The sequence below is a fragment of the Paramisgurnus dabryanus genome, chromosome 18 (genome assembly GCF_030506205.2).
Source record: "Paramisgurnus dabryanus chromosome 18, PD_genome_1.1, whole genome shotgun sequence".
Lineage (NCBI taxonomy): Eukaryota > Metazoa > Chordata > Actinopteri > Cypriniformes > Cobitidae > Paramisgurnus > Paramisgurnus dabryanus.
In genome coordinates this window covers 14,377,009-14,400,916 of record NC_133354.1, presented here as the reverse complement: position 1 = coordinate 14,400,916, position 23,908 = coordinate 14,377,009, and the positions used below count along the sequence as shown (strand labels likewise).

Here is a 23,908-nt window from a genome sequence, read left to right as displayed (position 1 = left end):
TAAAGGAGATGGAATACTAAGGAAGCTCAAAGCTTTATTTAATCAAATACAAATAATGTTTAGAAACAGCAGTAAACAGTCAAGTATATATATATATATACACACATTATAAATAACATTTTCTCTTTCAGATATATAAAGTTTTCATTATATACATGCACACTGAGGCCTACTTTTATAGTTGTGAGTGGGGCTTGTAATTCCCATCTGTCTCAAGAAAAGTTTGAACAACCATTGGGGCTGGGAGGTAATTATCATCCATCTCCAATGTGGGTCCAGATATTTGGGAAACATCAGCTGGCCAGGACATAACATACGTGGGATTTTCAATAAATGAGGTAAGCATTTTAGCTTCAGATGATGATGATAAAGGATCCAAGCTAATAAAAGAAGTAACAGGAGGACAGGATGAGACAAGTGACAATTCAGAAACATTCTGGTAGGAAAGATTAACAGGACCCAATGAGGAATTAGAGCTGAGGAGAGCACTGTCCTCCGCAGGTTCTAGTTGTGTCGAAGTAGGGTCTATACCGTGAATCTTCTGGATCTCACACTTTATATACGGTTCAGTCATCTGGGAGCAATACATCCTCTGGAAACAAAAAACCAAAGTGTAATGTCAAGTTATTAGGAGTAAGACTTTTATTGTCTGACAGATAAATAAAAAGAGCTGCACTGTTAAAAAAATATGCAGCATTTTTGCCAAATCAACACATGTATTAAAAAATTAAGTTAAGCAATCTTAACTTGAATTTATAAGTTATGTCAACTTTTTAAGCCTAAACCTTAAATAGTAGGTTTAATTGACTTGCAAAACCAAGTTGTAACTTCGTGCTGCACATTTTTTACATTGTGTCAATTAATTTCAATTTTACTAACATGTTCAGTTTTGTTTTTTTAAGAAAGTGTGTATTTAATTTATTACCATGTTAATATTTGGCACCTTAATAATCATGCTGTTTATGATAATATCTATGAAAGCAGAAAGAACTGGTGACTTACCTTTGTAGCCCATTGCCCTAAAAGTTTTGGTTCAGGTATATCTGGATACAACATTTTCTTTATCCTGATGGATTTTAAAGAGTGACACTTTAAATGCAAATGGAAAATCTATAGAAAATACACAATTTCCTAAACAAAACAAAAAACAAGTACTAAATAACAATGTTACATCTTACCACTTCTTCTTTCTGTAGCAAAGAAATGCAATAATGATGAACACAAGGGCTGCCACACTGGAACCCAAAACAGTGGCCACAATCATTTCGTCATCTATGGAGATTTTGTAACATTACTTACAATGTTATGACAGGCTGACACAGTATCAAGAACTTTCATCAATCCTATTTAAGAATGTTAATTAAATACAATACAATGCAATATTACAACAAAGTACAGTTGACTGCAAGGGCCACAGGTGATACACTGTCAGAAATCTTTCAAAAAAAGGTCCCTAGCTGTCACTAGGGTGGTACCCTTTCTAAAAGTACACATTACTCTCTCCCTGTCTCGTCCTCGACCCCGAGGACAATGAGACAAACAGACCCAGTTCATACTGCTGTGAAGCTCATCACGCCACTGATCTACTAGCTGTCCCTCAATGTGATACCCAGCCGATGCCTGACCAACGACCACCGGCTGAACCAGTTTAATCCGCTTACCCGTTTCATATCCCTATCGTGTTTATATATATAAATATATATGTATCTCTCTCAAGGGTTTTTCTCCTCCTGGGAATTTTCACACAGGGTTTTTCTCCTAGGGAGTTGTACAGTTCATTCTTAGCCGCTGTATTCTGCTTCTTATATTTTCTATCAATTATTCTGTGGTTTCCCCTACATCTGTTCATGTAAAGCTGCTTTGACACAGTTAACAATTGTAAAAAGTGCTATATAAACAAAATTTTATTGAAAAAAATTTAATTGGCCCCCAAAAGTTCATATTAGTTCTTCATACCATAACCAAAATTATACATATCTGTACCTAAATGGTACAATGACCTTTATAAGACAGGATCTCACAAAGTTCAGTGGGATAGTCCCGAATTTTTTGCTCATTTTTCCGTGGCATTCTCATGGATCTCCGCATTTTTCCGTGGCCCTGCGACAGACTTTCTATTACATGGCATTGTCACGGATTGGTTACTCAACTGCTTTTTCCTATTTTAAACCATTGTCGCTTCGGTTTAAGGTTATATTTGGTGTTTGTGTTAGTATGTCACTTTAAGTATTGGTTTATACAATTTTTTCTGACGTATTCTTTTATATTTTCTAAACTCTAAACAATTGTCGCCTGGCGTTGGGGTTAGAGTTTGGTGTGGGTGTCATTTTATGTAAATCTAACCCTAAACCGAAGCGACAATAGTAAGAAAATAAGACAAAACAGTTGAGTAACCAATCCGTGAGAATGCCACGGAAAAGAAAGTCTGTGGCAGGGCCATGGAAAAATGCGGAGATCCGTGAGAATGCCACAGAAATATGAGCAAAAATTCTGTGACTATGCCATGGAATTTCGTGAGATCAGGTTGTTTATAAGGGTACAGCCCCATTGACAGCAAGGGACCATATTTGACTATTTTTCTGACAGTGTACTGTAACTAAGCTAATATTGTTACAAGTTATTGTGAATTGTCCTTCAAAAAAAAAGTCATCAATAAAAACATTAGGAAAATATCTTTACACATATGGCTTTTACCCGTAGTTAGGGCCATGCTGTATATGTCCTTTACACTTTCCCCTGCGGTTGTAAATGCAGCAACCTCGATATCGTAGGTTCCAGGATCTAATGTTAATTGAACTGTAGTCTCTACAAATAAAAACACAAAGTTAATTTGTAACGTGCAACCTCTTCTTAAGGAAAGTCAATTAGGAATTTAACCCACCATTTGTTATTGTGCTGATAGATGCAGCACCAGACGGGATTATTGTGACCCTATAACCTTGTATGAAGCCTCCTTGCTTGTCTAAGGGCACTTCGTTCCAGGAAAGCAGAAGATTTCTGCCATTTAGACTTCCTGTGAGATTTTGAACTTTCTCAGATGGCCCTGAGAACAGATAGGTCGAAATGAACAATAAGAAGGAGAATGGAGAAGGAAGGATGATCAAAATATTTTGTGTGATTAGCAAATACTGTATTTCCTAAGTCAAATACTAGCGTGGTAAAAACTTTTGAAAAAGTGATTATGAATAATGTTTTAAGGTTGCAAAATGGACTTAAGAAATCTGAAATCTTGACTGCTTACGTTGCTCTATAGCATAACCTTCGCTCTTCTGGAGAAGCTGTGGAGCACCGGCAGTACAGCTGTAGACTGAAACAGTATATCTGACACCTGGCCGAAGGAACTCTGTTACAAATTATGCAAAAAAAATTAGTGCATGAATAAAGAGCAGTTCACACTATGGACATATAAAGTTTATGTTTATGATTATAGATATAGTAGCGTGTGTGTGACGTCTTCCAATTTCTCCTGTTTACACCCATTTTCTACCCATTAAGTACTTCAATCTGAAGAGGATATCAAACTAAACACTTTTTGTCATGATTTCTCAGCAGATGTTCATTATATTAAATGCACAAATGTACTATTATAAAATTCACACATTACTGCTAATCACACTTCATACATACAAAGCAACAGGTGGGTTTGTGCAACCTAAAGGTAACCGTGCTACAGGATATTACTTATCTTTAGTTAGACATTATAAATATGATGATAAAAATAATCAAAAAAGATCAAAATACATATCAGTACATTACATTACACACTACTAACAGAAGATAAAGTCATGTAAAATACACTTTTGTTACCAAATACAAATATTGTTACTTTACTTCCAACTGACCTGACTGGATCCTGGTGCTTAAGTGACCAGATGGGATCTTTATCCATTTTAAAGCACATTTTTCCTTACTGTACGTTGGAAACCAGTCAACAACATAACCACAACTGGAACTGGATCTATCCACCCAAGATATGTTAAAGCCACCATCAGTGCCTCTGATCTGGTTTACATTGACTCCTGCAAAAAACATTGTAAAACCAATAAAGCATTTAAAAAATTGACCTATTTAAATATAAAATTCTCTAGTGACCTTACCAGGATAGCTTGTGATGGTGATGCTGGCAGGGGGAGATAGGCCAGCTGAGTTTTTAGCATAGACGGAGATCTTTCGATCGCCCATTTTATTTCCAAAGCTGATAGGGTAGCACAGTGTTTCATTCTGGATGTCGATGCTACTCATCTTATTTTCAGAGTCGATCGTAGTCAGTTTATAACCAGTAAGCACCCCATGACTTTGTTCTTTTGTTAGAGGCTTTAAAACATTAGTTACATACACATTAGATATTAGTTTAATAAAAGCAGAACTTTAACTTGTTTGGCTTTATACAAAGTGCAGAGAACAATAATTCAATCCTGCCATTTAGTTACTTAAAGGGCACATTTTGTTACAAGGTGTAATACAAGTCTCAGGTGTGCCTAGAAAACTCCCTTTACACAGCACCATTTTTTTGGTCCATATAAGCAAAAATTCACGCACGTGGTTTCTCGAGAGAGAGATATCACAGATACTTAGCAAACTGCGGATGCTTTAGACATTGAAAAACCTAATAAGTCCAGGACTTTAAATATGTCTTGTGTCTCTGCGGGATCTTTATGGATTCCTGAAAATCATTGGCAATGTGAACGAACCAAAAATCAAATGATTCCAGACAAATCCCTGGCGCATTTTCCGTGTATTTTCTGTAATCTCTGTGCGAAACAGGCTAAATTGGTCTGTGAAGTTCATCTTAAAATTCCCAACAGATCATATTATTATTATTATAGCATGTCCAAAATGCCCCTATTTGGGTGGGAGTTTTCATGTTTTTATGTACCTACATACGTAAATACAAATGAGCTACTGCCCTCACTCCCTTACCAACAGACAGCGAGTGCTTTCAGTTAAAAAATAGTGTAATATGCAAAAAGATCATGTTTAAAGTATAAACTGGTCTTACCTTAGATAGAACATATGCATTTTGTTCCAGATATTGGATCCAAACATCTAACGTTTCTGGAACTGAAAAGAGATCATTGGTGTGACAAATTATATAATCTGTAATTGCATAAATTTTCTTATACTTGCATTATAATTAAGTTTAGCATCACATAATTGTATTTAAAAATACATAAATCAAATCTTATGAAAATATGAAACATATAAAATGATACAATGTAGGGCCATTGGTTAGTATGACAAATTAATGTATTTAATAAAATTTCAAAAACTGGGCACCCCAGCCCAATCTTAAAACCCCCAGTTTGAAACCACTGCTTTTAAAAATATTGGGTTGGTTTAACCCATGTCTGGGTTAATATTGGAGATAACCAACCACTGGGTTATAAATAAACATAAGCTGAGTTCTTCTTTCCCAAACATGGGTTGAAACAACCCAACATAGGTTTATTTCACCCAAAAGTTGGTACTGTAAAATATTTACCCAACCATGGGTTAAACCAACACAACCACACAATGCTGTGTATACTCACTGTCTTCTTTAGTTCTGAAGCGCGTAATATCACTCCAGTCACCACAATTGTAAAAGCGCTCAAAAGACCCACAACACACTCTGGCTGTGTAATTAGTAAAAGGCTGTAGATCTACAAGCACAATTGAGGTAAGTCTTGACCCACTGAAGCTTTTCTTTGTGAAGATAAAAAATATTTGGCATCATATTAGAATCCCTTCAAATGCATCATATTTATAAAGCATATGTAAGTAAGCAAGATAAGAATTAATGACACTAACATTGTAAGTGTGTCCATTGAGTTCCACCTGACATTTCATTAAAAAGGAATCATATGCTTTAACGTTCCAGTCCCAATTAATAGTGGCATTTCTTTCATAAACAGCGCGAGTAAGGATGTTCACGGGGGCTTTCAACCATACTGTGCAAAAACAAAACAAACTGATTAAATTTTTTTAAAGATTACAATTCACAACTGAATGTAGAAATGACTGCCGCGGCCATGCAGTATTCTGTAAAAAGATTTTAATTCTGACCTCGATGTAAGGGGTCAGCTGTATAATTGAGGATCTTCACACCAAGGGGATTTTTGGCAATCAGGGTCCAATTTGTCACATTGATTCCATTCACCACACAGTGACCAGACTGACCATCCTTATCCTTAACCGTACAGTCTCTAACAAAGATAAACAATAAGCATGTGATAGCATATTTATCAGTAATTACATGATTGACGGTTATAATGCTTATTTTAGTAGATGGACTGTGGGTACCTTCCATTAAGTGTGTAATTTGTAAGTGTTCTTATTTCAGTCAAAAGAGTTCGACCAAGTGTCCAGTTGCACTCCACAGAGATGAGATCCCGTGTGACACATTTGAGATCATGGTCATCTGGGGGATCTGTGGCAGCCAGAGAATGTGGACAGAGATTAAGATTTGGAATGTATGAAAGTTGGCTATATATTTATATATTATATACACACACACATATTTTCCCATATACGGCCCGATAATAAATTTAATTCCTTATGTTGGCAAAAATACAAAGAAAGACTACTCCCCAACTACATAAAAACAATCTCCAGTTGCCTTTAAATAAATTCTTCATTTTAACATTTACCTAATGACTAAATATAACTTAAATGAATAAATTCAGATTGAACTGGATATGTTCACACTTACACCCAACAAATACGGTGGCGCCGTAATTATCCCACATTATGTCCTGTTGTCCTGACCGGCTCTGAAGTTGATGTGGTTTTGTGATGTATGTCCTGTTGCTGATGCGGGTTGTAAACAGAGAATCTAAATCTTTAACCGTCTCTTCTTCCCTGATGCAACAGAAAGTGATGTTGCTCCCAACCAGGAATGGTTGGTCATGAGGATAGACATATGTTTTCGGTGTATGAGCTGTTCCTGTTATTTTGCAAAGCAAAGACTTAATACATTTAATTAACTTGTCTATAGAGCTCCGGACGTCACGTTACCCATTATGTTTACTTTGCAATTTTTTCAGGCAGGGACAGCCGGGAGCGAATATGAAATTAATGGCGCCAGCAGGAATGGAAGTCAATGGATCCCATTAACTGTGTGCTTACCATCATATATCAAAATATCTCCTTCATCATTTATCAAAATACTTCTTTTTGCATCCTACTATGGAAGTCAATGGTTACCAACCATCATTTATCAAATCTTATTTTGTGTTCATTAGATAAAAGAAATTCATAAAGGTCTAAAACAACATGAGGTTGAGTAAATGATGACAGAATTTTCATTTTTGGGTGAACTATCCCTTTAATAGATTAAGCAAAACATATCATTATTGAAAGCCCCCGGGATGCTTTTAACGTGTACAGTATCGATAAAGGAACGATAGCTTTTATGACCTGCAGTACCATGATATCTTCAACTACCTCATCAACTTTCCCTCGTAACTGTTTTTGTAGCTTATAATCGACCCTAGCTGTCCTTGTTTGTAGACATCACGTTGAGTACAGTAGACATTATAAATGTCATGAAATCTTAACCTGTTTTATCCCAAATGTATGGCGACATAAAATTACTTGCCATTACTTGCCACTTAAAATAATAATAATAATTATTATTTGTTTTATTTTTATGGAAAAGTGAAAATTGTGCTTTATGTTTAGTCACAATTGTGACCAGTGGGTTACAATGTATACTGAAAATTCTTATAGCCCTGTTACTTTTACACATTTTATACTCTTTCATGTCATTTTACAGTTACTATTAAATATAAACAACATATACAACACTTATAGCAGCTGTCTACCATGTTATAATAATAAGGTTTGTAAGGTCTAAACGGTCTGAGATTTTAACCACTATCGGTATCAATGTAACAGCAACTCTATCGCTCTTCTTATTGCCTGCCAAAATGGCAAAGTTAAGGCTGCGTGACATCAACCGCAGGAGCTCTATACAGTCAGCTGTATACAGTGGGCCCAGATGGGCATGAACTTTGGCCACAAACCTTCATAAGGGTACAATGGTGACCAGGGGCCGGTCTGATTTTGATCTCTGTACCTCAGTCTGACCGAAAGGGAAGTGCACTCTAGTGGAAAAAGTGACCTCCACTTCCATCGATGAGGGGTTGATAGGTCTCGCTTCACCTCTATTGTCTCCTATAACACAGACATTTCACAATGCAAAAATTAACTCGGCTATATAATTTTTTGACTGAATAACACCAATTGATCAGCTAAGCACTTACATTGTGAAGCCTCTTATTTTGCTCAGTGAGAAGGACCTCTATATCATACATAAGTTTCTCTGGTACAGCATTTTCAACTTCAGTCCATTCAACGTTTAACACCCAAGTTCCACCTTCAATAGTTTTGTTATTTTCTGGAAACACTTTAACATCTTTTACCGAAAGCAGGTGCCCTGTTGCCACAAGAAATTATAAAAAAGTTATTTTAATTTTGCTAACAAACACCTCTACAAACTCTGCTCCAAATCAATAAGCAAATTATTATAAAGGGGTGGTTTCACGGACAAAGATTAGCTTAAGCCAGGACTAGACCTTAGTTTAATTAGGAAACATAACTAGTTTTAACAAACATGCCTTACTAAAAACATTACTTGTGTGCATTTTCAGGCAAAACAAAGGCCACTGATGTATTTTAAAATATGTCAGTGCAAGTTGGTTCAGATTGGACAGCTCTTGCATTTATTTTAGTCTAGGACTAGTCTATTCCCTGTCCAGGAAACCGCCCCTATGAGTTTAATAATAGTTAAAAATGTTTTCACAAGTTTTGAGAACTTTCACACAACTCAGCTATTATATCGCAACGAATGCATGCAGGACTCACCATGAATCATGAATGTTTGCTGATCCAGAAAAGCAAGCAAAACACACCAAACCCAAACTAACATGATAGAGGTCTGAAGATTCTAGAGAAGTTAAGTCTCCATTAGCAATCAGATCTAAGGAAAAATAGATCTAATCAATGAATCAATCAAATTAATCATGCTTAGTAACAGCCTTCAACCAGGTAAATGAGTCAATAGCTCACAACTACAAATTGGGGGAAATTATTTACTATAAAAATATATTATTATTATTATATTTTTAATTATTTTATAATTACTTTGTTATTTTCAAAATAGAAAGAAGCTCTATTTAAATGGAGAGCATGAAAAGAAACTGAAACCTGAACATCTAATGCCACTACTGAGGATGGTATGTAAAAATATTGATATTTGAGACAATGTATGGATTAGTCATTGTTTGACTTGGTTATAAGCTGCATGACCTTATGAAAATAAGTCAACAATGAACAAACCACACTGTATAAAGAATTAAACGACTTTGATCCACACAAACTGAAAGTTATCAAACTCTGCTGCTAAGTTACATCAAGTCCTTAAAATAGGGGACACTTTCACAATGATATGACTCAAAAAGTGTCGCGATTTTACTGAATTAAACATATATTATTTTACAAAGTATTAATGTAAAGATTCAATAGATTATATGGTGGAAAATACGTATTTATACTACAAACTTTTAAAAAATGGTTATATTGCGGAAAAGACAACCATATATGCGCGATAATAACGTTATTAAGTTACTCCTCTACCCAAACTGTGATCCGATTCCCATCCGTCAGTCAGGACAATCGTAAACATCCGTTAACTACTTCAACTCCTGCTTCGTGTCGCTAAACAGTTAAATAACACCAATTTTACCCACCTACTTAAAAAAGCGTTCATCAGCCATAAAAACTGTGTAGAGGAATCAACAAGTTAGTACAATCACAAAAATGTCATTCAAAATTAAAGTTTTTAGCAAAAATGTAAATCCGAGATCGTCTGAGTTGTAGAGAGAATGAGAAGTTAACGTGCTGTAATCCAGTGACCCGAGCGACAGCGTGAGAGACCGTGCAGTGAGTGGGAGGACCTGACTGGAAACGTGTGGGAAATTGCGAACTTTTATTTGGATAAGAGTCAAGAAAAGATGGCAATGTTTTATAAAAAAAAAAAATTCTCAGCGTAATTTCAAAGTTACGTAAAACATAATGTACAACCAACTGTTATAACACCACAGTGGTGCTGCGTGCTGTACATTATGCCGCTTATTACACGATTGCTTGACACAACTAAACAATTGGACACACGAATATTTTTATTAGCAAAAAATAAACAACAACAACGAAGAGATAAACACATTAGCACCGGTCAAAATGACTCGCAGTAACCGGATGGCATTACAGTTTAGTGGTTGTTTATCGGCATTATGCAGACATTAAATACATATACGAGACCGTTGGATATCGGAATAACTGACCAATCAGATTCAAGTATTCAAGAGAGCTTCATTTCTCCCCTTTACTCTTGGATTATAGCAAATAATAATAATGGTAAACTTAATAATTTGTTTTGTCCAACAAGTGAACTCAAGTTCTGCTTTTTATATTTCTAGTAAATTCATTTAGACATCAATATTCATAAAATTTGTATGGACAATAATCAGCTGATCTCATATTTTCTTCCTTGGTCGTGTGAAAAAGTAAAATGTAATAGGGATAATGTAGTGAAAAGAATGTACAAAATGATATAAGTTAATGTTAATTAGGAATAGGCTAAGTAAAAAATAAAAAAAACTTGCTAAATATTATTATTTATCTGGGATTTGTTTAGCATCTGTATAAAAACACATAAGAAATGAGTCAAGGAAACGTAGGTTTATTTTTATTAAGGATGCATCCCTTTCATTAGATTGTTTCTCAAGGCTCATAACTAATGCCCCCTCCCTACGCCCAAAACACATTAAATTATACAACAAAAGCCCATCGTAAAGAAAACATCAGAATTATGTACAACAGTTTGACTTTTTACCCTTCAGGGAAAATATAAATAACACTTGCATCCATCACTGGAAATTCATTACTACATGGTGCTTAAATTTCATACAGTGCTCTGCAAAATCATGAGTGCACTAACAGAAAAAGATCACTGAAAGGTGCAACATGTTTTAGTTTTACAATGAACAAATGTACATTAAAAATATACGCATTTCCTTTACACTTTTAGCATCGACGGTGATGAAAAACAACCCCTAATATTTGGAACTTTGTCAGCAAATACAATTTAGTACTTTGAAATAATTGCCGCTTTCATTATTGTCATTAAGGTTTTAAAAAGTGCATTTAATACCAGCATTTCAATAAAAATCCTTAAACCATGGCTTACGGTCATCCTGAGGGGTACAAACAACCCCCAGTGGGAGAAATACAAAACAAAAACATGATTTAACACTGTGGAAAAACCCACAAAGATATCACCACCCTCTGATACTAATGGCCTGAGCGCTTCAGATGCATTCGACAACAATTTCCTTTAGGAACACTTAGGATGGGAGGAAATTTTTAGGGACAGCTTCCGAAAGAAATTATTTTTATTAAGGCCAAATTAAACTAAACAAACTATTTAGTTTAAGCAGCATCACCTGATACTTAATTCCAAGCTGCTCTTGGAAAACTAATTCTAACAATTATATTGCAGACGAGATAAAATGCACATGCATTTAGAATTTCATCAGCATGAATTACTGCAACAACTTTTATTGCAGACCACACAATGCAAATATTAACAGACGTTTAAACCTGATGCTTAATTCAGAGGCACAGACAGATTAGGTTGTTTTTATAATAAATAAAAAGGGCCATTTCATATGAATTTTACATGGATTAAAGCCAATACAAATAAGTGAAAATAACCAAAACCACCACCAAATAAGATCAGATCTGAAATCAGATATTACTCTAAATGTAAAATGCACATAGGGAATCTTATGACCTTATATGGGACTAAAATCTATGGAGACTGTAAATGCTGTAATACTGAGAATTGCTGCTATATATATTTTTTTTAATGGACAACCTAAATTTATATATAATACAAATAATCACTACCATTTATTGATAATGAAATTGTCAGTTTAACCTTAATTCTTTACTTAGACAACCAGCTGGACTAATCAAAACAGCACATCAAAAAAAAAAAAAAACTACAAGAACTTCTAAGGGGAGACTCAGTGAGAAAAATATTTGGGTCAGATGACAACAAGACTGATTACTTCTACAAGAATAACTGATGATGACCTCTGTGTCATAGCACAAATATTGTAAAACATGTTTCATAAGTCTGTTTTTTGGTTTTAAAAATGCGTCACTAATGATTTTCCATACAGAAAGATAAAAACAATTCATAGGTGGGTTAGTTGCAAAACAGAAATAGAATTAAACTGCTAAACACCAGAGGCATAACGCTTCACGTTTTTAACTGACCGTCAGACATATATAACATGCAGCTGAGTTTTATCCCGACTATCAAGCTGGAAATGAAATTGAAGTGTAAAGGACCTAGGAGCTGCTTGGACCAAACAATAAATAATTATATAAATAAATAAATATGTCTACTATTGGTGCAAATGTGAGATTTTTCGAATGACGTTTCAGAGGTTGGTTTTAATGCAGTTAAACAATACTTTAAATATTGTAAAATTGCATAACAAAACCGTCAAGTATGTGCACATTTACTTGTGTATTGGTGTCAAGATAAGAGTCGATTTGAATAGGCAGAAAAGAAAAGTGATCTGGCAATTGTCCATTATTATTACTTCGTGATGATTGTCTTGCCGAGCAGTTGCATCAAAACTAAAGCTGAGGGTTTGTCATTCTTGTTGCAAAAGCCACTTCTTCATGTTCCATTGAAAGACAGGATTAGCAAGAGAGAATTCCAAAGAGAAACAATCGGAATGTTGTAGTGTTGAGGGATCTGACCAGGAAGTCACGTGCAATGCAACACATCCTTATAAACAGGATAATAACGGCCAAAGAGGAATTGCCAAGGTCAAACATCCTAGAGAGCCTTGAATTTGGTTTGTGTTTAAATACAATTTGCATTGACAATTTTTCCATTGTAATTCAGTTTTCCGTTCCATCAAGTAGTTTGCGTAACCGTGTAATTTGAATGTGTTGTAACTGTCAGTCAAATTTATTTGTTTACAACATCCACCGTAGATGTCTGTGGAGCATGTCGGTAGATTGTTTTTGTTCAGGCCTGTTTGTTCTCTTAAGGTACCGTCAGTTTTTCTTTCTGTGGAAAGATTTAAGATGACTCACTCAATCCACCTGTGTTTATTCCACAGCCCTAGTCTCTTATTGCGTGAACAGTTTAAGTGCACAGCCAGGGCAATGGATTGGCAGCTTGGTGTATGAGGGAAGAGAATAGCATAAAATCGCCTGGTAGATCAGGGCTCTGATGGAGGATCTACAGTGGTAGACTTCTTGGGCATCGACAGAATGCTCTCGGCCTCCTCGTACATCTACAAACAAGAAAAGTTAGACTGAATAAGACATAAAAATATAATATTATTATATGTATACAAATCATATTTGATGTTCAATCCTGGTGTTTTTTTAACTGTCAACCTTAAGTTTATACTGAACTGTTTAGACTTAATGATGTGTTTACAATACCGGAATGAACTGAACATCCTGGAAGAGCTCCTGAATAAAGCGTCGGGAAGCCAGTCTGAACATGCAATTAGCAAGCAGGTAAGAAACTTCAGAATACAGGCAGATGTCGTCAAACGCATAGGGAAACTTTTCCTTGATTCTGAAATACAAAACGGTAAAACTTAAGAGAAGTGAGAAATATAATCCTACACTTAGAATCCTTTATCCTACAGTCTAAAATTTCACTTAAACCCACATAATGTTTGCATTTTATCCAAATGTACCAGTAATGATTATTGTACCAGTAATGCTGCATGCATACCATTAGCGACTTTGTCACTATTATCCCCTGGGCCTGAGCTCATTACTGGCTCGCGTTTGCACACAACGGAATTATTAACATTGCATGTTTAAAGTGACTCAATTCTGATTTTTTGGTGCAGATGGCATATGACCCATGGACGGAAAAAGGGTATTGATTTCGATATTCTATGAACGGTTTCAGGCCTCATTCATATGTGGAAATAAATCGGATATAAAACGGATACATGCATTTGCGATGCAGATCTGATATTCCCATCTCTCCTTTATTTCTTCTTCCTTTACGCCATTTCAGCATCTACGGCTATATTCATGGTGTCAGACAAGTTGATTCATACACAGGTTGGGGGAGGGACAATTTGGCATCTCCAAGTTGCGTAACTTGCATTTTTTTTGGCTTGTGGGAGGAAACCTGCGTACCCGGAGTAAACCGATATTCCCATTTCAAGACATGTCACGTGTCAATGAAAATGCGATGCTGGCAAATGACGTCAAAGCCGGTGGACCCCACCCACAATCACATGACTCTTCTTAGCAGCGCAATGCAGAACGCAACTCCACATAATAGATTAATGTTGAAGTTTTATGTCTTGTTACATAAATAAAGCTCTATAATCTTGTATAATCATATTGTCTGTGTCCATTGCATATCGCAACATCTGTGGTTTAAGCTGTTCCCGGTCAGTATGTCTACCTTGAATTGTTTTACCACGAGTTTAGTGTAAATGCAGATATAGGATACGAGTCGCTTTTAAAAGATGATGAAAGCAGCTGTAGCCAATCAGCAGTAAGGGCTATGTCTACTAACCAACATCATTGCCTGGGTCGCTTATGTGTGGGGCTGATCTATCAAAAGAAGGTCCAGATTCTATTGGGGTAGGGGCGTGTTTGTTTAGGTGATTTCAAATATCAACATTGGCTTTCAGAGATCATACACCCTGCCTTTAATATTGTATTACATTGCGTTATATTGTAATGTGTTATATTATTACTTCGACGCTTAAGCAGTTAAATTTAGGATATTTTTCAAAAAGATTTTGATTCAAAACATAATACATTTTTCTAAAATCACAAAATGATTATAATGAACATTAATAAAGAATCAGCCCAATATATTCTGTATTGTACTTCACATTTGTAAAACATCTGTAACACCTTATATATATATAAAAATAAACAATCATGGAAGTTTGTTTGGTAACTTATTTTTTTAATAATTAAGTTCAGCTTTAGCTGTTATTGAACATTTATTTCATGTTTAGTTGCAGTTGCTTTGAAAGGTTTTACTTGTTTCGAGACCAGCAAGATTTTACGGCCGATTCTGAACCAGGATTAGGGCATGGAGCCAGGGTTTTTTTGCGTAAAAAGCTCTAAACGTTGCAAGATTGAGTTCTAGGACTGAAGCCAGCCCCGCTGGGAAGTCTTTCAGTGAGGTCTTCAGAGGGCTTCCTAATTCTGGCTGTCATAGTGACAGCTATAAACATTTTGATATGGATTAATAAAAATTCACAGTCAAAATTCAAGTTGATGATATGTCTCCTTACGTGAGAAGTCCGGTTTCATTCCCTTTGGTCCCCACCGAGGAGCTGAGGTTGATGACCAGCCGAAGTACCTCCTTCCTCAGGAGAACACGGCAGGCTGGAGCATCTTCAGGAATGTTTTTAACTCCTGTAAGGAGATGACACATAGACCAACGATTATCCTCAAAATAAAAAAATGCAATTCATGTACTGTAAGTAAATCTGATACGACTCAGATCTTATTTGAACTCTGCCTCTTGCTAGTTTCCATGATGCACTGCAAAAATTATTTAAGAAAAAAATTCTTAGTATTTTTGTCTTGTTTTCAATAAAAATATCAAAAAATTCTTAAATTAAGATGCTTTTTCTTGATGAGCAAAACGACCCAAGAAAATAAGTCTAGTTTTTAGACCAAAAATATCAAATTTAAGTGATTTTGTGCATTAAACAAGCAAAAAAAATCTGCCAATGGGGTAAGCACATTTTTCGTGAATTTTTCTTGAATTTAGTGTTTAAGAAAAATGTTCACGATTTTTTGCATGTTTTATGAACAAAATCACTTAAATTTAATATTTTGGGTCTAAAAACTAGACTTATTTTCTTGGGTCGTTTTGCTCATCAAGAAAAAGCATCTTAATTTAAGAATTTTTAGATATTTTTTACTGAAATCAAGACAAAAATAATAAGATTTTTTTCTTGAAATTCAGTCAAGCATTGCTCTTACTGCAGAACAAATGCAAGACTTTTCTTACCAAGAACGAGCTCAGTGCTACGTGTGCTACCAACAGAGCTCTGAGAAACAGCATCACTGCAGCCAGAAACCCCGGAGAACTTCGATTGGGGCATCACCTCAAGGTTGTGTAATGTTTGGTTGCACCATTCCGAATATGGAGCGTCAGCATAGTCTAAAGTAAAAAACAATCAAACCACTAAATCAATACTGAGCAAATGACTTAATAACACCCCTAATAAAGCTCCAAAATGAAAATATCCTTTTAGTACTCCATTGGATTGCAGCTTAAAAGTGCCCAAGGTATTCTTCAAAAAAAATGTTTTGGGTTTTGCAACGACAAAGTTAATATTTTCACTCCTTGGTGATCTTATCTTTTTAATCACTTTGGTAAACTATGAGGAACTCAAATAAGGATTTCTCTTACCTGGGCGGGTTTGGGAGGGCGTGTCTGAATTGCAGCCGAGCACCTGCAGCCCTACACAGTAAAGGCAGTTCTCATCGCTGTGCTCCTGCAGGCCGGTCTCCTCCGTACCCAACAGCTGGTGCTGGTCCGTTCGGCTCACCGCAATTAACTCTGTTATACTGAGCTGAGACCTCAAAACAGAATGTCTAGAACTTTCACCAGAACCTGAAGGCAAAACGCAGCATTGAGACACTGAAACAGAGGCAACGATGCTATCAGACAGTACAACCATTGAGGTCCTCACCATCTGCATCTCCAGAGAAGAACTTTGCCGTCCTATCCTCTGATGGTGGACTTGTCCTCTTTTGGAAGTATGGTATGTCTTTAATCTAGGTATCAAAGAATGCATTGTTTAAGATACAAGTTGATTTGTAAAGTATGCAGTCATGAAATGAGAACTTTGGTCAGATCACAACTAGTCACTGGAGATTCGTATACCAGGTTAAGCCACGTGTCTCAAATTCTGACATTAATTTTAGGGGTAAACACCTGGAACATGGTGTTGATGTCCATTGGCAGTGCAAGGCCGATGTAGTCATCAGAGTAAGTGGCACTGGAGACCATGGACCGCACAGAGGAAGAGCGCTGCAATGAGGTCTGACTGATGGGGCTCAAAAGATCCTCCTTATCCAGAGATGCAAAACTCAGAGCCTTGAGGAACCTGCGTTTAAAAAAAAATTACAGCAGGACAGAGATCAGAGAGAAGCAAAAACATTTTGGAGTCTTGCTAACAGATGATTGGTAAGATTGTGGAAACAGACGTATTTACAATTCAGAGAGTGAGCAGCTGGTCGTCAGCGGCTGCCTCATGCATAAACAAACAATCTCAACATGCTTCTCGGATCAAATGCAGGAATTTTAATTACCACACATGATCGGCAAACTACTTGAGGAATTCTAGGACAACTGGGACAGTGGTTAGGTTACAAAGTCTTGTAAGAACTACATACAATTAACAAGGTGTAAGGAGAGTTTATTTTGTCCTAATGTGGCGAAGCTACTTTAAGGAACACGCCGACTTTTTGGGACTTTAGCTTATTCACCGTATCCCCCAGAGTTAGATAAGTCCATACATACCTTTTCCATCTCTGTGCCTGCGTAACCCTGTCTGACGCACCCACGGCTAGCCTGGCTTAGCACAAAGACTGGAAGTAAATGGCTCCAGCTAGCATACTGCTTCCAAATAAGTGACAAAATAACTCCAACATTTTCCTATTTATATGTTGTGATTTGTATAGTCACAGCGTGTACAAATAACAAGGTCATATGAGACACAGCCATTTTTAAGGGGAAGCACTGCTACTTGGGTGGAATTATTAGCACCCAAGTAGCAATGCTTCGCCTTCTGAGAATATAGCTCCCTATGCATACGGTTAACAGATGGCTGTGTCCCATATTACCTTTTTATTTGTACAAATCACAACATACAAGTAGGAAAATGTTGGCATTATTTTGTCACTTATCGGGAGCAGTATGCTAGCTGGAGCCATTTACTTCCATTCTTTGTGCTAAGCTAGGCTAACGGTGGGTGTGTCAGACAGAGTTACGGCACGCACGGTGATGAATAAGGTATGTATGGACTTATCTAACTCTGGGGGATACGGTGAATAAGCTAAAGTCCCAAAAAGTCGGCATGTTCCTTTAAAGGATTGAGGAGTCATGGTTGAAGAGAATCAGGTAAAGGAATGGGTTGTGGGAACTCTAAGTAATTAAAAACTAAAAGGGCCAGGGGACTTTATTTAAAAAATAAATTAAAGTGGACTTTCAAACTGAAAGACAGTAACGTTGGACCGGTGGTTGTCCACGCACCGTGGAAGCAGGGATCTGCGATGGGGCCTGTTCGAACCCTGGCCCAGACATCTGAATCGCTTTTTAGTATACCTGAGAGGGACCATCAGAAACATAGACCACATTATTTACAGAGGGGGGCAAAGATTTCAAATGGCCTTTATGGGTTTCATTTTCCTTCAGATGGTGGGCAACAGAACATTATTTTATATTTGCTTTAAATTTCCATTTTTGACAGAAATACGGAAATCTGTGATGGGGGTTATGTCAAAACTGGATGATCATGTATGGCTTACCATGTGGTTTTTAACCACCTATCTGTGGATGAATTCTGTAATGATCACATGACATAAATTATCATGTTCAGAAGCATAACAGGACGTAATAACAGGGTTCCCACACCTTAGTTAACTTAAAATTCAAGGACCTTTCAAGGACTTTCCAAGTCCAATACCCTCAAATTCAAGGACTAAATGTGGGCACACATTTCAAGTGAGAGCAAGGTTACATAATGTTACCTTTTAAGATACATTGTTACAGTTCCCTTTCGAGGGAACTCACGCTATGTCACTGCGGGGACACTTTAGGGGTAAGTGCGTCTGAATGTGTAATCAAATTCAATGGTGAGGCTTAAAGACAAAGACAGGGTGACGCGGGAGCTAGGAAGTATATCGTTAACTGAAATATTGCCAAAAAGTATGACAAGGAAGACACAGCGTCTCGTTCCCTTCTCACGGAACAACAGTAACATACGTAACCCAAGACGTTTTCAGGTGTCAAACTATGCAAAAAAACATTTTGGTATGAATCAACATTCGCATACAGAAGATATAAGCATTTAAAGCAAACAGTTTAGCACGTGTGCTTAACTCTTTCCCCGCCATTGACAAGATATCAATACCGCTATTATATTGCGCTCTTCTGCAACTTATAAAAAAGGAAGTATTGCCCTAGGGCAAACAGCTGTATGTCGGTGTATGTTTTAAAAATCCCTCTGCATCTCATCTCTATCAAAAGTCCTTCACAAAAATGGAATTATCTCAGCTTTTTGCTCAAAATTTGGTGTTTTTGATGAAACCTACCCATATTTGAGAGGTGATAAAAACAGAACACATGAAGGTAGGATGAAACTGATTTTTTGTTTGAAAGCAGAGGGTCTGTTCTTTCATTTCATATATTGTATGTTTATATATTTAAAAAGGAGCATTTTCTGGAAGGCATTAAACTTTTGTGAAAATCATGAAAAATGCTGGCGGTGAAAGAGTTAAAAAGTCTAGAATTTTTTATATTATCCTACACTACACAGGGAATAATATTGATTTTTTCCAGAAAACTCAAGCACTTTCAATGCCCTGTATCTATGTATGTATATTTTCAAAAACTTCCAAGGGCCTTGAATTTTTTCCCCCCAGATTCACAAGCTTTCAAGGATTTCAAGGACCCATGGGAACCCTGTAATAAACAAAAAAGGCAAAGAACCAAGCGTGTGTCTGTCTGCATTTACCTGCGTGGCGTGAGTCTGGAGTCCAGGCTGCCTGTTTTCATGGTGATGGCGTCAGTAAAGAGCACATCTTTGGCGGGAGAGGCCAGCGCCTCGCTGTGGGACAGGGATGGATGGATGCGCTGCTGCTGCAGTCGTTTCAGAGTAGCGTACCCCAGCGCGTCCCGCGGACTCGTGTACATGAAGCTGCAGTCCGTCAGGCTTGATATGGTAGTGACCGAGGGGGATTTAAGGGACTGGGCCCTGCGTGGTAGAGTGTGCGAGGAGCCTGGGGGCATCAGCAGCACAGAGTTAGATTTGGAAAGGGGCAGGTGATTGGATTGGGGGGTGAGGGAGTGCAGCGTTTTGACAGTTTGAGTGCTAACAACCGTGTTGAGGCTAACGCAATCCGTATCGATGGTCGACGAGTCCATGCCGCCCACCATCTCTCGGGATGGGCTGGAACTCATAGAGCTTATGCCGCTGGTGGTCGTGTCCGTGTTGAAACTCTGACTGCGGCTTTTGAACTGAGCTCCGCCTCCGGGGGCGGAGCCATCGCCGGCTAGCCTTTCCCGAATCGTCTGCTCTCGCTGACCATCTCCACCACCTGAGCTCCGATCTGCGGTTTTTTGCAGACGTACCTCCGTATCGCAGATACTGGATGTGCTGCCCTGGTTGTCCGAGGTTTTGTTGCTTACAAATGAGGTCTCCAGATTAACGCTGGGGCTCTTTGGCAGATGTACGTCAGTAAACACAGGACTGAACATATCTCCTTGAACGGGAGAGTATATGGAGGGCTCGGTGACTGTGCGAATCCTCCTGAGGCCTCCGAGTGTGGGCTCACCCTGGAGTTTAGTGCTGCCACCCGTGCCTTTGGGATCACTGGTGCTGCGGAGCTTCTTTCCAGAGAGCGAGATGAGGAAGCGGTTACGCACCAATCTGCTGGAGGATAAGATGGTGAAGGGGCTGCGGTCCTTTAGGAGTTTGGATCTGAAGTACAGTGGCTGGTCCTCAGGACTTTCCAACTTTTCGTCATCCAGGATGTACATGCCTAAAAAAAGAGCAATTTAGCATTTTTTACTTCTCTGTTTTAAATCAACATGAATACAGAGCATTAGCAGGGCCACAGAGTTTGTAGTGTTGGCCAAGAAAAGCCTAAACTTTTCCCCTCTGCAAATTTCTATATGACTCACAGTCTTTCTTACAGTGCTTACTCATCTATAAACTAACACTGAGTCCATTTGAAAAATATTAAATAAATATTCATGCCTCCCATAAGGAATGTCGGAAACACATCTGTGCATAACTGTAGACCCAGTCAGGTAAACTGATGCCACATCAAACCCCAAATACAGCCCGGGGCTTACTGTAAAACACCTCCATAATCGTATGTTAAGTTTGCACAACTTTTCCCAACATCCATGAACAGGAAGGAACAAGCATCTGCTCTCAACGAAATAAAACAAATGATGCAACCGTTTCAAACACTTCACTTATTACTAACAATCAAAACCGAACACCCAAGCAATCACATGGTAAAGTGCTACTGTATAAGCACTCAACTTGTCACTCACCACCCACACCCGGGTGTTACAACCCAAAAACCTGTTGAAGTGACATATTTACTTTCGTTTTAAAGAACTAGACTGAGACCTAAAATAAGAATGATAAATAGACAAATACAAGCGTGCATTAGATAAAGAAGATGTAGGCCAATCTGACCTCCACCCAAAACCACACAGTAAAGGCTTTGAGTAATAGCTGAGTGGGTGTAAGTAGCACTCACTGGGCTGAGTGGAGTCACTCTCGCTGTTGTGTCTGGATCCGGTGGACTCAGAGTTCAGGCTGAGGGTGCTGGGGACTGAGGACAGCTGAATGAGAGGATGCTGATGTTGTGGGTTGTGGTGCTGTTGTGGGTTTTGGTGCTGATCCACCTCATCTGGCACCACAGGCCACAGCTGCCTGCGGTTGTGCCTGACTGCGTCCCAGGCATGGAGTTTAAGGAGGTCACAGCCCTGCTTTGTTTTAGAGATAAGCCCCAGAACGTAAAGACACGTCCTGAGTGAGAACAAAAGGTAGAGGAAAAAACATGTAAAAGGTGAGATTGTATGAAACAATGCATGATTGCCAAATGGAGGGGGGATGGGGTCTGAATGACACAATTCACAGTCATTTAGACCCTCACAATGGTTGTTGGGAAATTATGTTGAAACTGTGCATTATGAAAGTCTTTGAGAAAACACAACCGTCTGAGTTTACTGGTAAGGCTTGGTTGGCGATTATCTTTTGTGCAATGACTTCAGTGTATTGCACGTTCATGAAAAGTGGAAATTGGGTATGGTGCAATCCAAATGCCACATTATTGTAGTTTCATGTGTGATTACTGGAACAATACATATACTGAGAAACAGGGGCCGGATTCACGAAACAATCTAAGAATGTTAAAAGATGAATTATAGGAAGTTCATAAGAAGTGCAATTCTCCAGTTCTCAACTATTTACAGTGCAGGCCAAAAGTTTGGATGCACTAAAATGTTAACTATGATTTTAAAAATCTTTTAATCTGAAGGTGTATGGTTAAATGCATGAAATTACGTTTGTAGAAACTATACCTGTGCCAAACAGATTCATTTCTGTTATTAGAAAACTACAATTTAATTTTAAAATATTATTTTTGAAATAAATGACTTGCACTGAATATTACAGAAAAAGCCAATAAGAGCCCAGATTAAATGTGAAGTCGTTCAATGTTCTTTAAAATTCAGTCTAAAGTAAAACTTCAAGAAGCTTCTTGATAAAATGACACGAGTATAGTTTTGCAATTTCAAGGCAAAGGGTGACTGCACTTGAGATGATAAAATATAACAGAGTTTTGATTTATTTTGGATGCTTTCAGTCACCAACATAATTCCCACAGTTGCATTTGTGTTATGCCATATGGAGGACCACAACAGTCATGAAAAATGTAATAAAGAACTTTAATATTTAATAACGACCTGGACAATAAAAATAGCATTAATAGATTTGTTTAAAAATTCATTAATTAATCTATAAATAAAAAGACAAAGTTACAAAAAAAAATCATTATGTTACATTTTATTAGGCAATAAAAATTGAGATTATAAAAATAACGTAGAAATGAAATATTATTCCATTAATAAATTGTTCAAATTAATATAACAATTTACAAAAACAACATAAAACACTCAATAAGTTCATCAATTTAAATTGCATTTATAAATTCTTAATTAAATAATGGAATTTCAAAATGTATTTCAAAAAGCGATCTAAAAAGGGAAATTAATAACTGGATTTATAAATTGAACTACAAATAATTTAGGCATTTAAAAGGGCATTTCCGTTTTAACATTTCCGTTTTAATTTTCCCGATGGTTCTCCTTATTCTTTTCGCTATTTGATTTGCTTTTCGTTTTAGCCTCTCTATTTAGCTTTTCTGTGACTCTTTGGGTCCTCATCCGAGATCTATAAATCTGTGCATGACGTACAATAAGAGCCAATCAGCGAGCTTGTTACATCCACCTGGCCATAGCTAATTTGCATTTCTTATTTGACCATTTGCCAGGACCCAAAGAGTCACGGAAAAGCTAAATAGAGAGGCTAAAACGAAAAGCAAATCGAATAGTGAAAAGAATAAGGAGAACCATTTGGAAAATGAAAACAGAAATGTTAAACGGAAATGCCCTTTTAAATGCCTAATTTAAACCTGTATTTGCAGTTCAATTTATAAATCCAGTTATTTATTTCTCTTTTTAAATCGCTTTTTGAAATAACATTATTAATGAAGAATTTATAAATGCAATTTAAAATGATGAACTTATTGAGTGTTTTATGTTGTTTTTGTAAATTGTTATATTACTTTGAACTATTTATTCATGGATTAATATTTCATTTCTATGTTATTTTTATAATGTCACTTTTTATATAACAAAATGTTACAAAATAATTTTTTTCTAACTTTGTCTATTTATTTATAGATTAATTAATTCATTTTAAAACAAATCTATTAATTGCTATTTTTATTGTCCAAATAGTTATTAAATATTGAAGTTCTTTATTACATTTTGCATGACTCTTGTGGTCCT

At 36.9% G+C, this 23,908-nt stretch overlaps 2 protein-coding genes across 5 annotated transcripts in view; both read right to left on the bottom strand.

Moving 5' to 3' along the window:
• Window positions 1–14: 14 nt before the first annotated feature.
• Window positions 15–9,927, bottom strand: lifrb (LIF receptor subunit alpha b). 3 transcript variants are annotated; one of them, XM_065286816.1, is made up of 18 exons: window positions 9,732–9,927; window positions 8,848–8,962; window positions 8,247–8,419; window positions 8,007–8,157; window positions 6,692–6,925; window positions 6,283–6,409; window positions 6,046–6,185; window positions 5,791–5,930; window positions 5,532–5,685; window positions 5,000–5,061; window positions 4,098–4,314; window positions 3,843–4,019; window positions 3,242–3,343; window positions 2,882–3,043; window positions 2,695–2,805; window positions 1,179–1,272; window positions 1,003–1,066; window positions 15–592 (listed from the first exon to the last, which is right to left on the bottom strand). In XM_065286816.1, exons 2-18 carry the CDS (start codon window positions 8,909–8,911, stop codon window positions 176–178), a joined length of 2,589 nt encoding a protein of 862 aa, XP_065142888.1. In that variant the 5' UTR covers window positions 8,912–8,962; window positions 9,732–9,927; the 3' UTR covers window positions 15–175. The 3 variants fall into 3 exon arrangements, with proteins under 3 accessions (XP_065142888.1, XP_065142889.1, XP_065142890.1); XM_065286817.1 differs by having other exon boundaries at window positions 9,736–9,927; XM_065286818.1 differs by lacking the exon at window positions 9,732–9,927 and adding an exon at window positions 9,619–9,637.
• Window positions 9,928–10,707: 780 nt separating this feature from the next.
• The window catches only part of rictorb (RPTOR independent companion of MTOR, complex 2b), a 40,321-nt gene continuing 27,120 nt past the window's right edge, over window positions 10,708–23,908 (bottom strand). Inside the window, exons 30-39 of one of the 2 annotated variants that reach the window (XM_065286813.2) lie at window positions 21,592–21,863; window positions 19,830–20,856; window positions 18,347–18,418; window positions 17,027–17,198; window positions 16,782–16,866; window positions 16,499–16,702; window positions 16,094–16,246; window positions 15,366–15,489; window positions 13,522–13,660; window positions 10,708–13,367 (exon numbers count right to left, since the gene is read on the bottom strand). In XM_065286813.2, coding sequence (XP_065142885.1) covers window positions 13,293–13,367; window positions 13,522–13,660; window positions 15,366–15,489; window positions 16,094–16,246; window positions 16,499–16,702; window positions 16,782–16,866; window positions 17,027–17,198; window positions 18,347–18,418; window positions 19,830–20,856; window positions 21,592–21,863 — 2,323 coding nt within the window. In that variant the 3' untranslated portion in view covers window positions 10,708–13,292. The remainder of the gene's footprint in view (window positions 13,368–13,521; window positions 13,661–15,365; window positions 15,490–16,093; window positions 16,247–16,498; window positions 16,703–16,781; window positions 16,867–17,026; window positions 17,199–18,346; window positions 18,419–19,829; window positions 20,857–21,591; window positions 21,864–23,908) is intronic. The other variant, XM_065286815.2, reaches the window with a different exon arrangement.

Excerpts from the sequence above, each read along its gene's own strand:
- lifrb (XM_065286816.1), bottom strand. The coding sequence starts at position 8,911 with ATGTTAGTTTGGGTTTGGTGTGTTTTGCTTGCTTTTCTGGATCAGCAA. Across the intron at positions 4,315-4,999 it reads ATGCATATGTTCTATCTAAG|CCTCTAACAAAAGAACAAAG; the intron begins GTAAGACCAGTT and ends AATGTTTTAAAG. Across the intron at positions 3,344-3,842 it reads AAGCACCAGGATCCAGTCAG|AGTTCCTTCGGCCAGGTGTC; the intron begins GTCAGTTGGAAG and ends AATTTGTAACAG.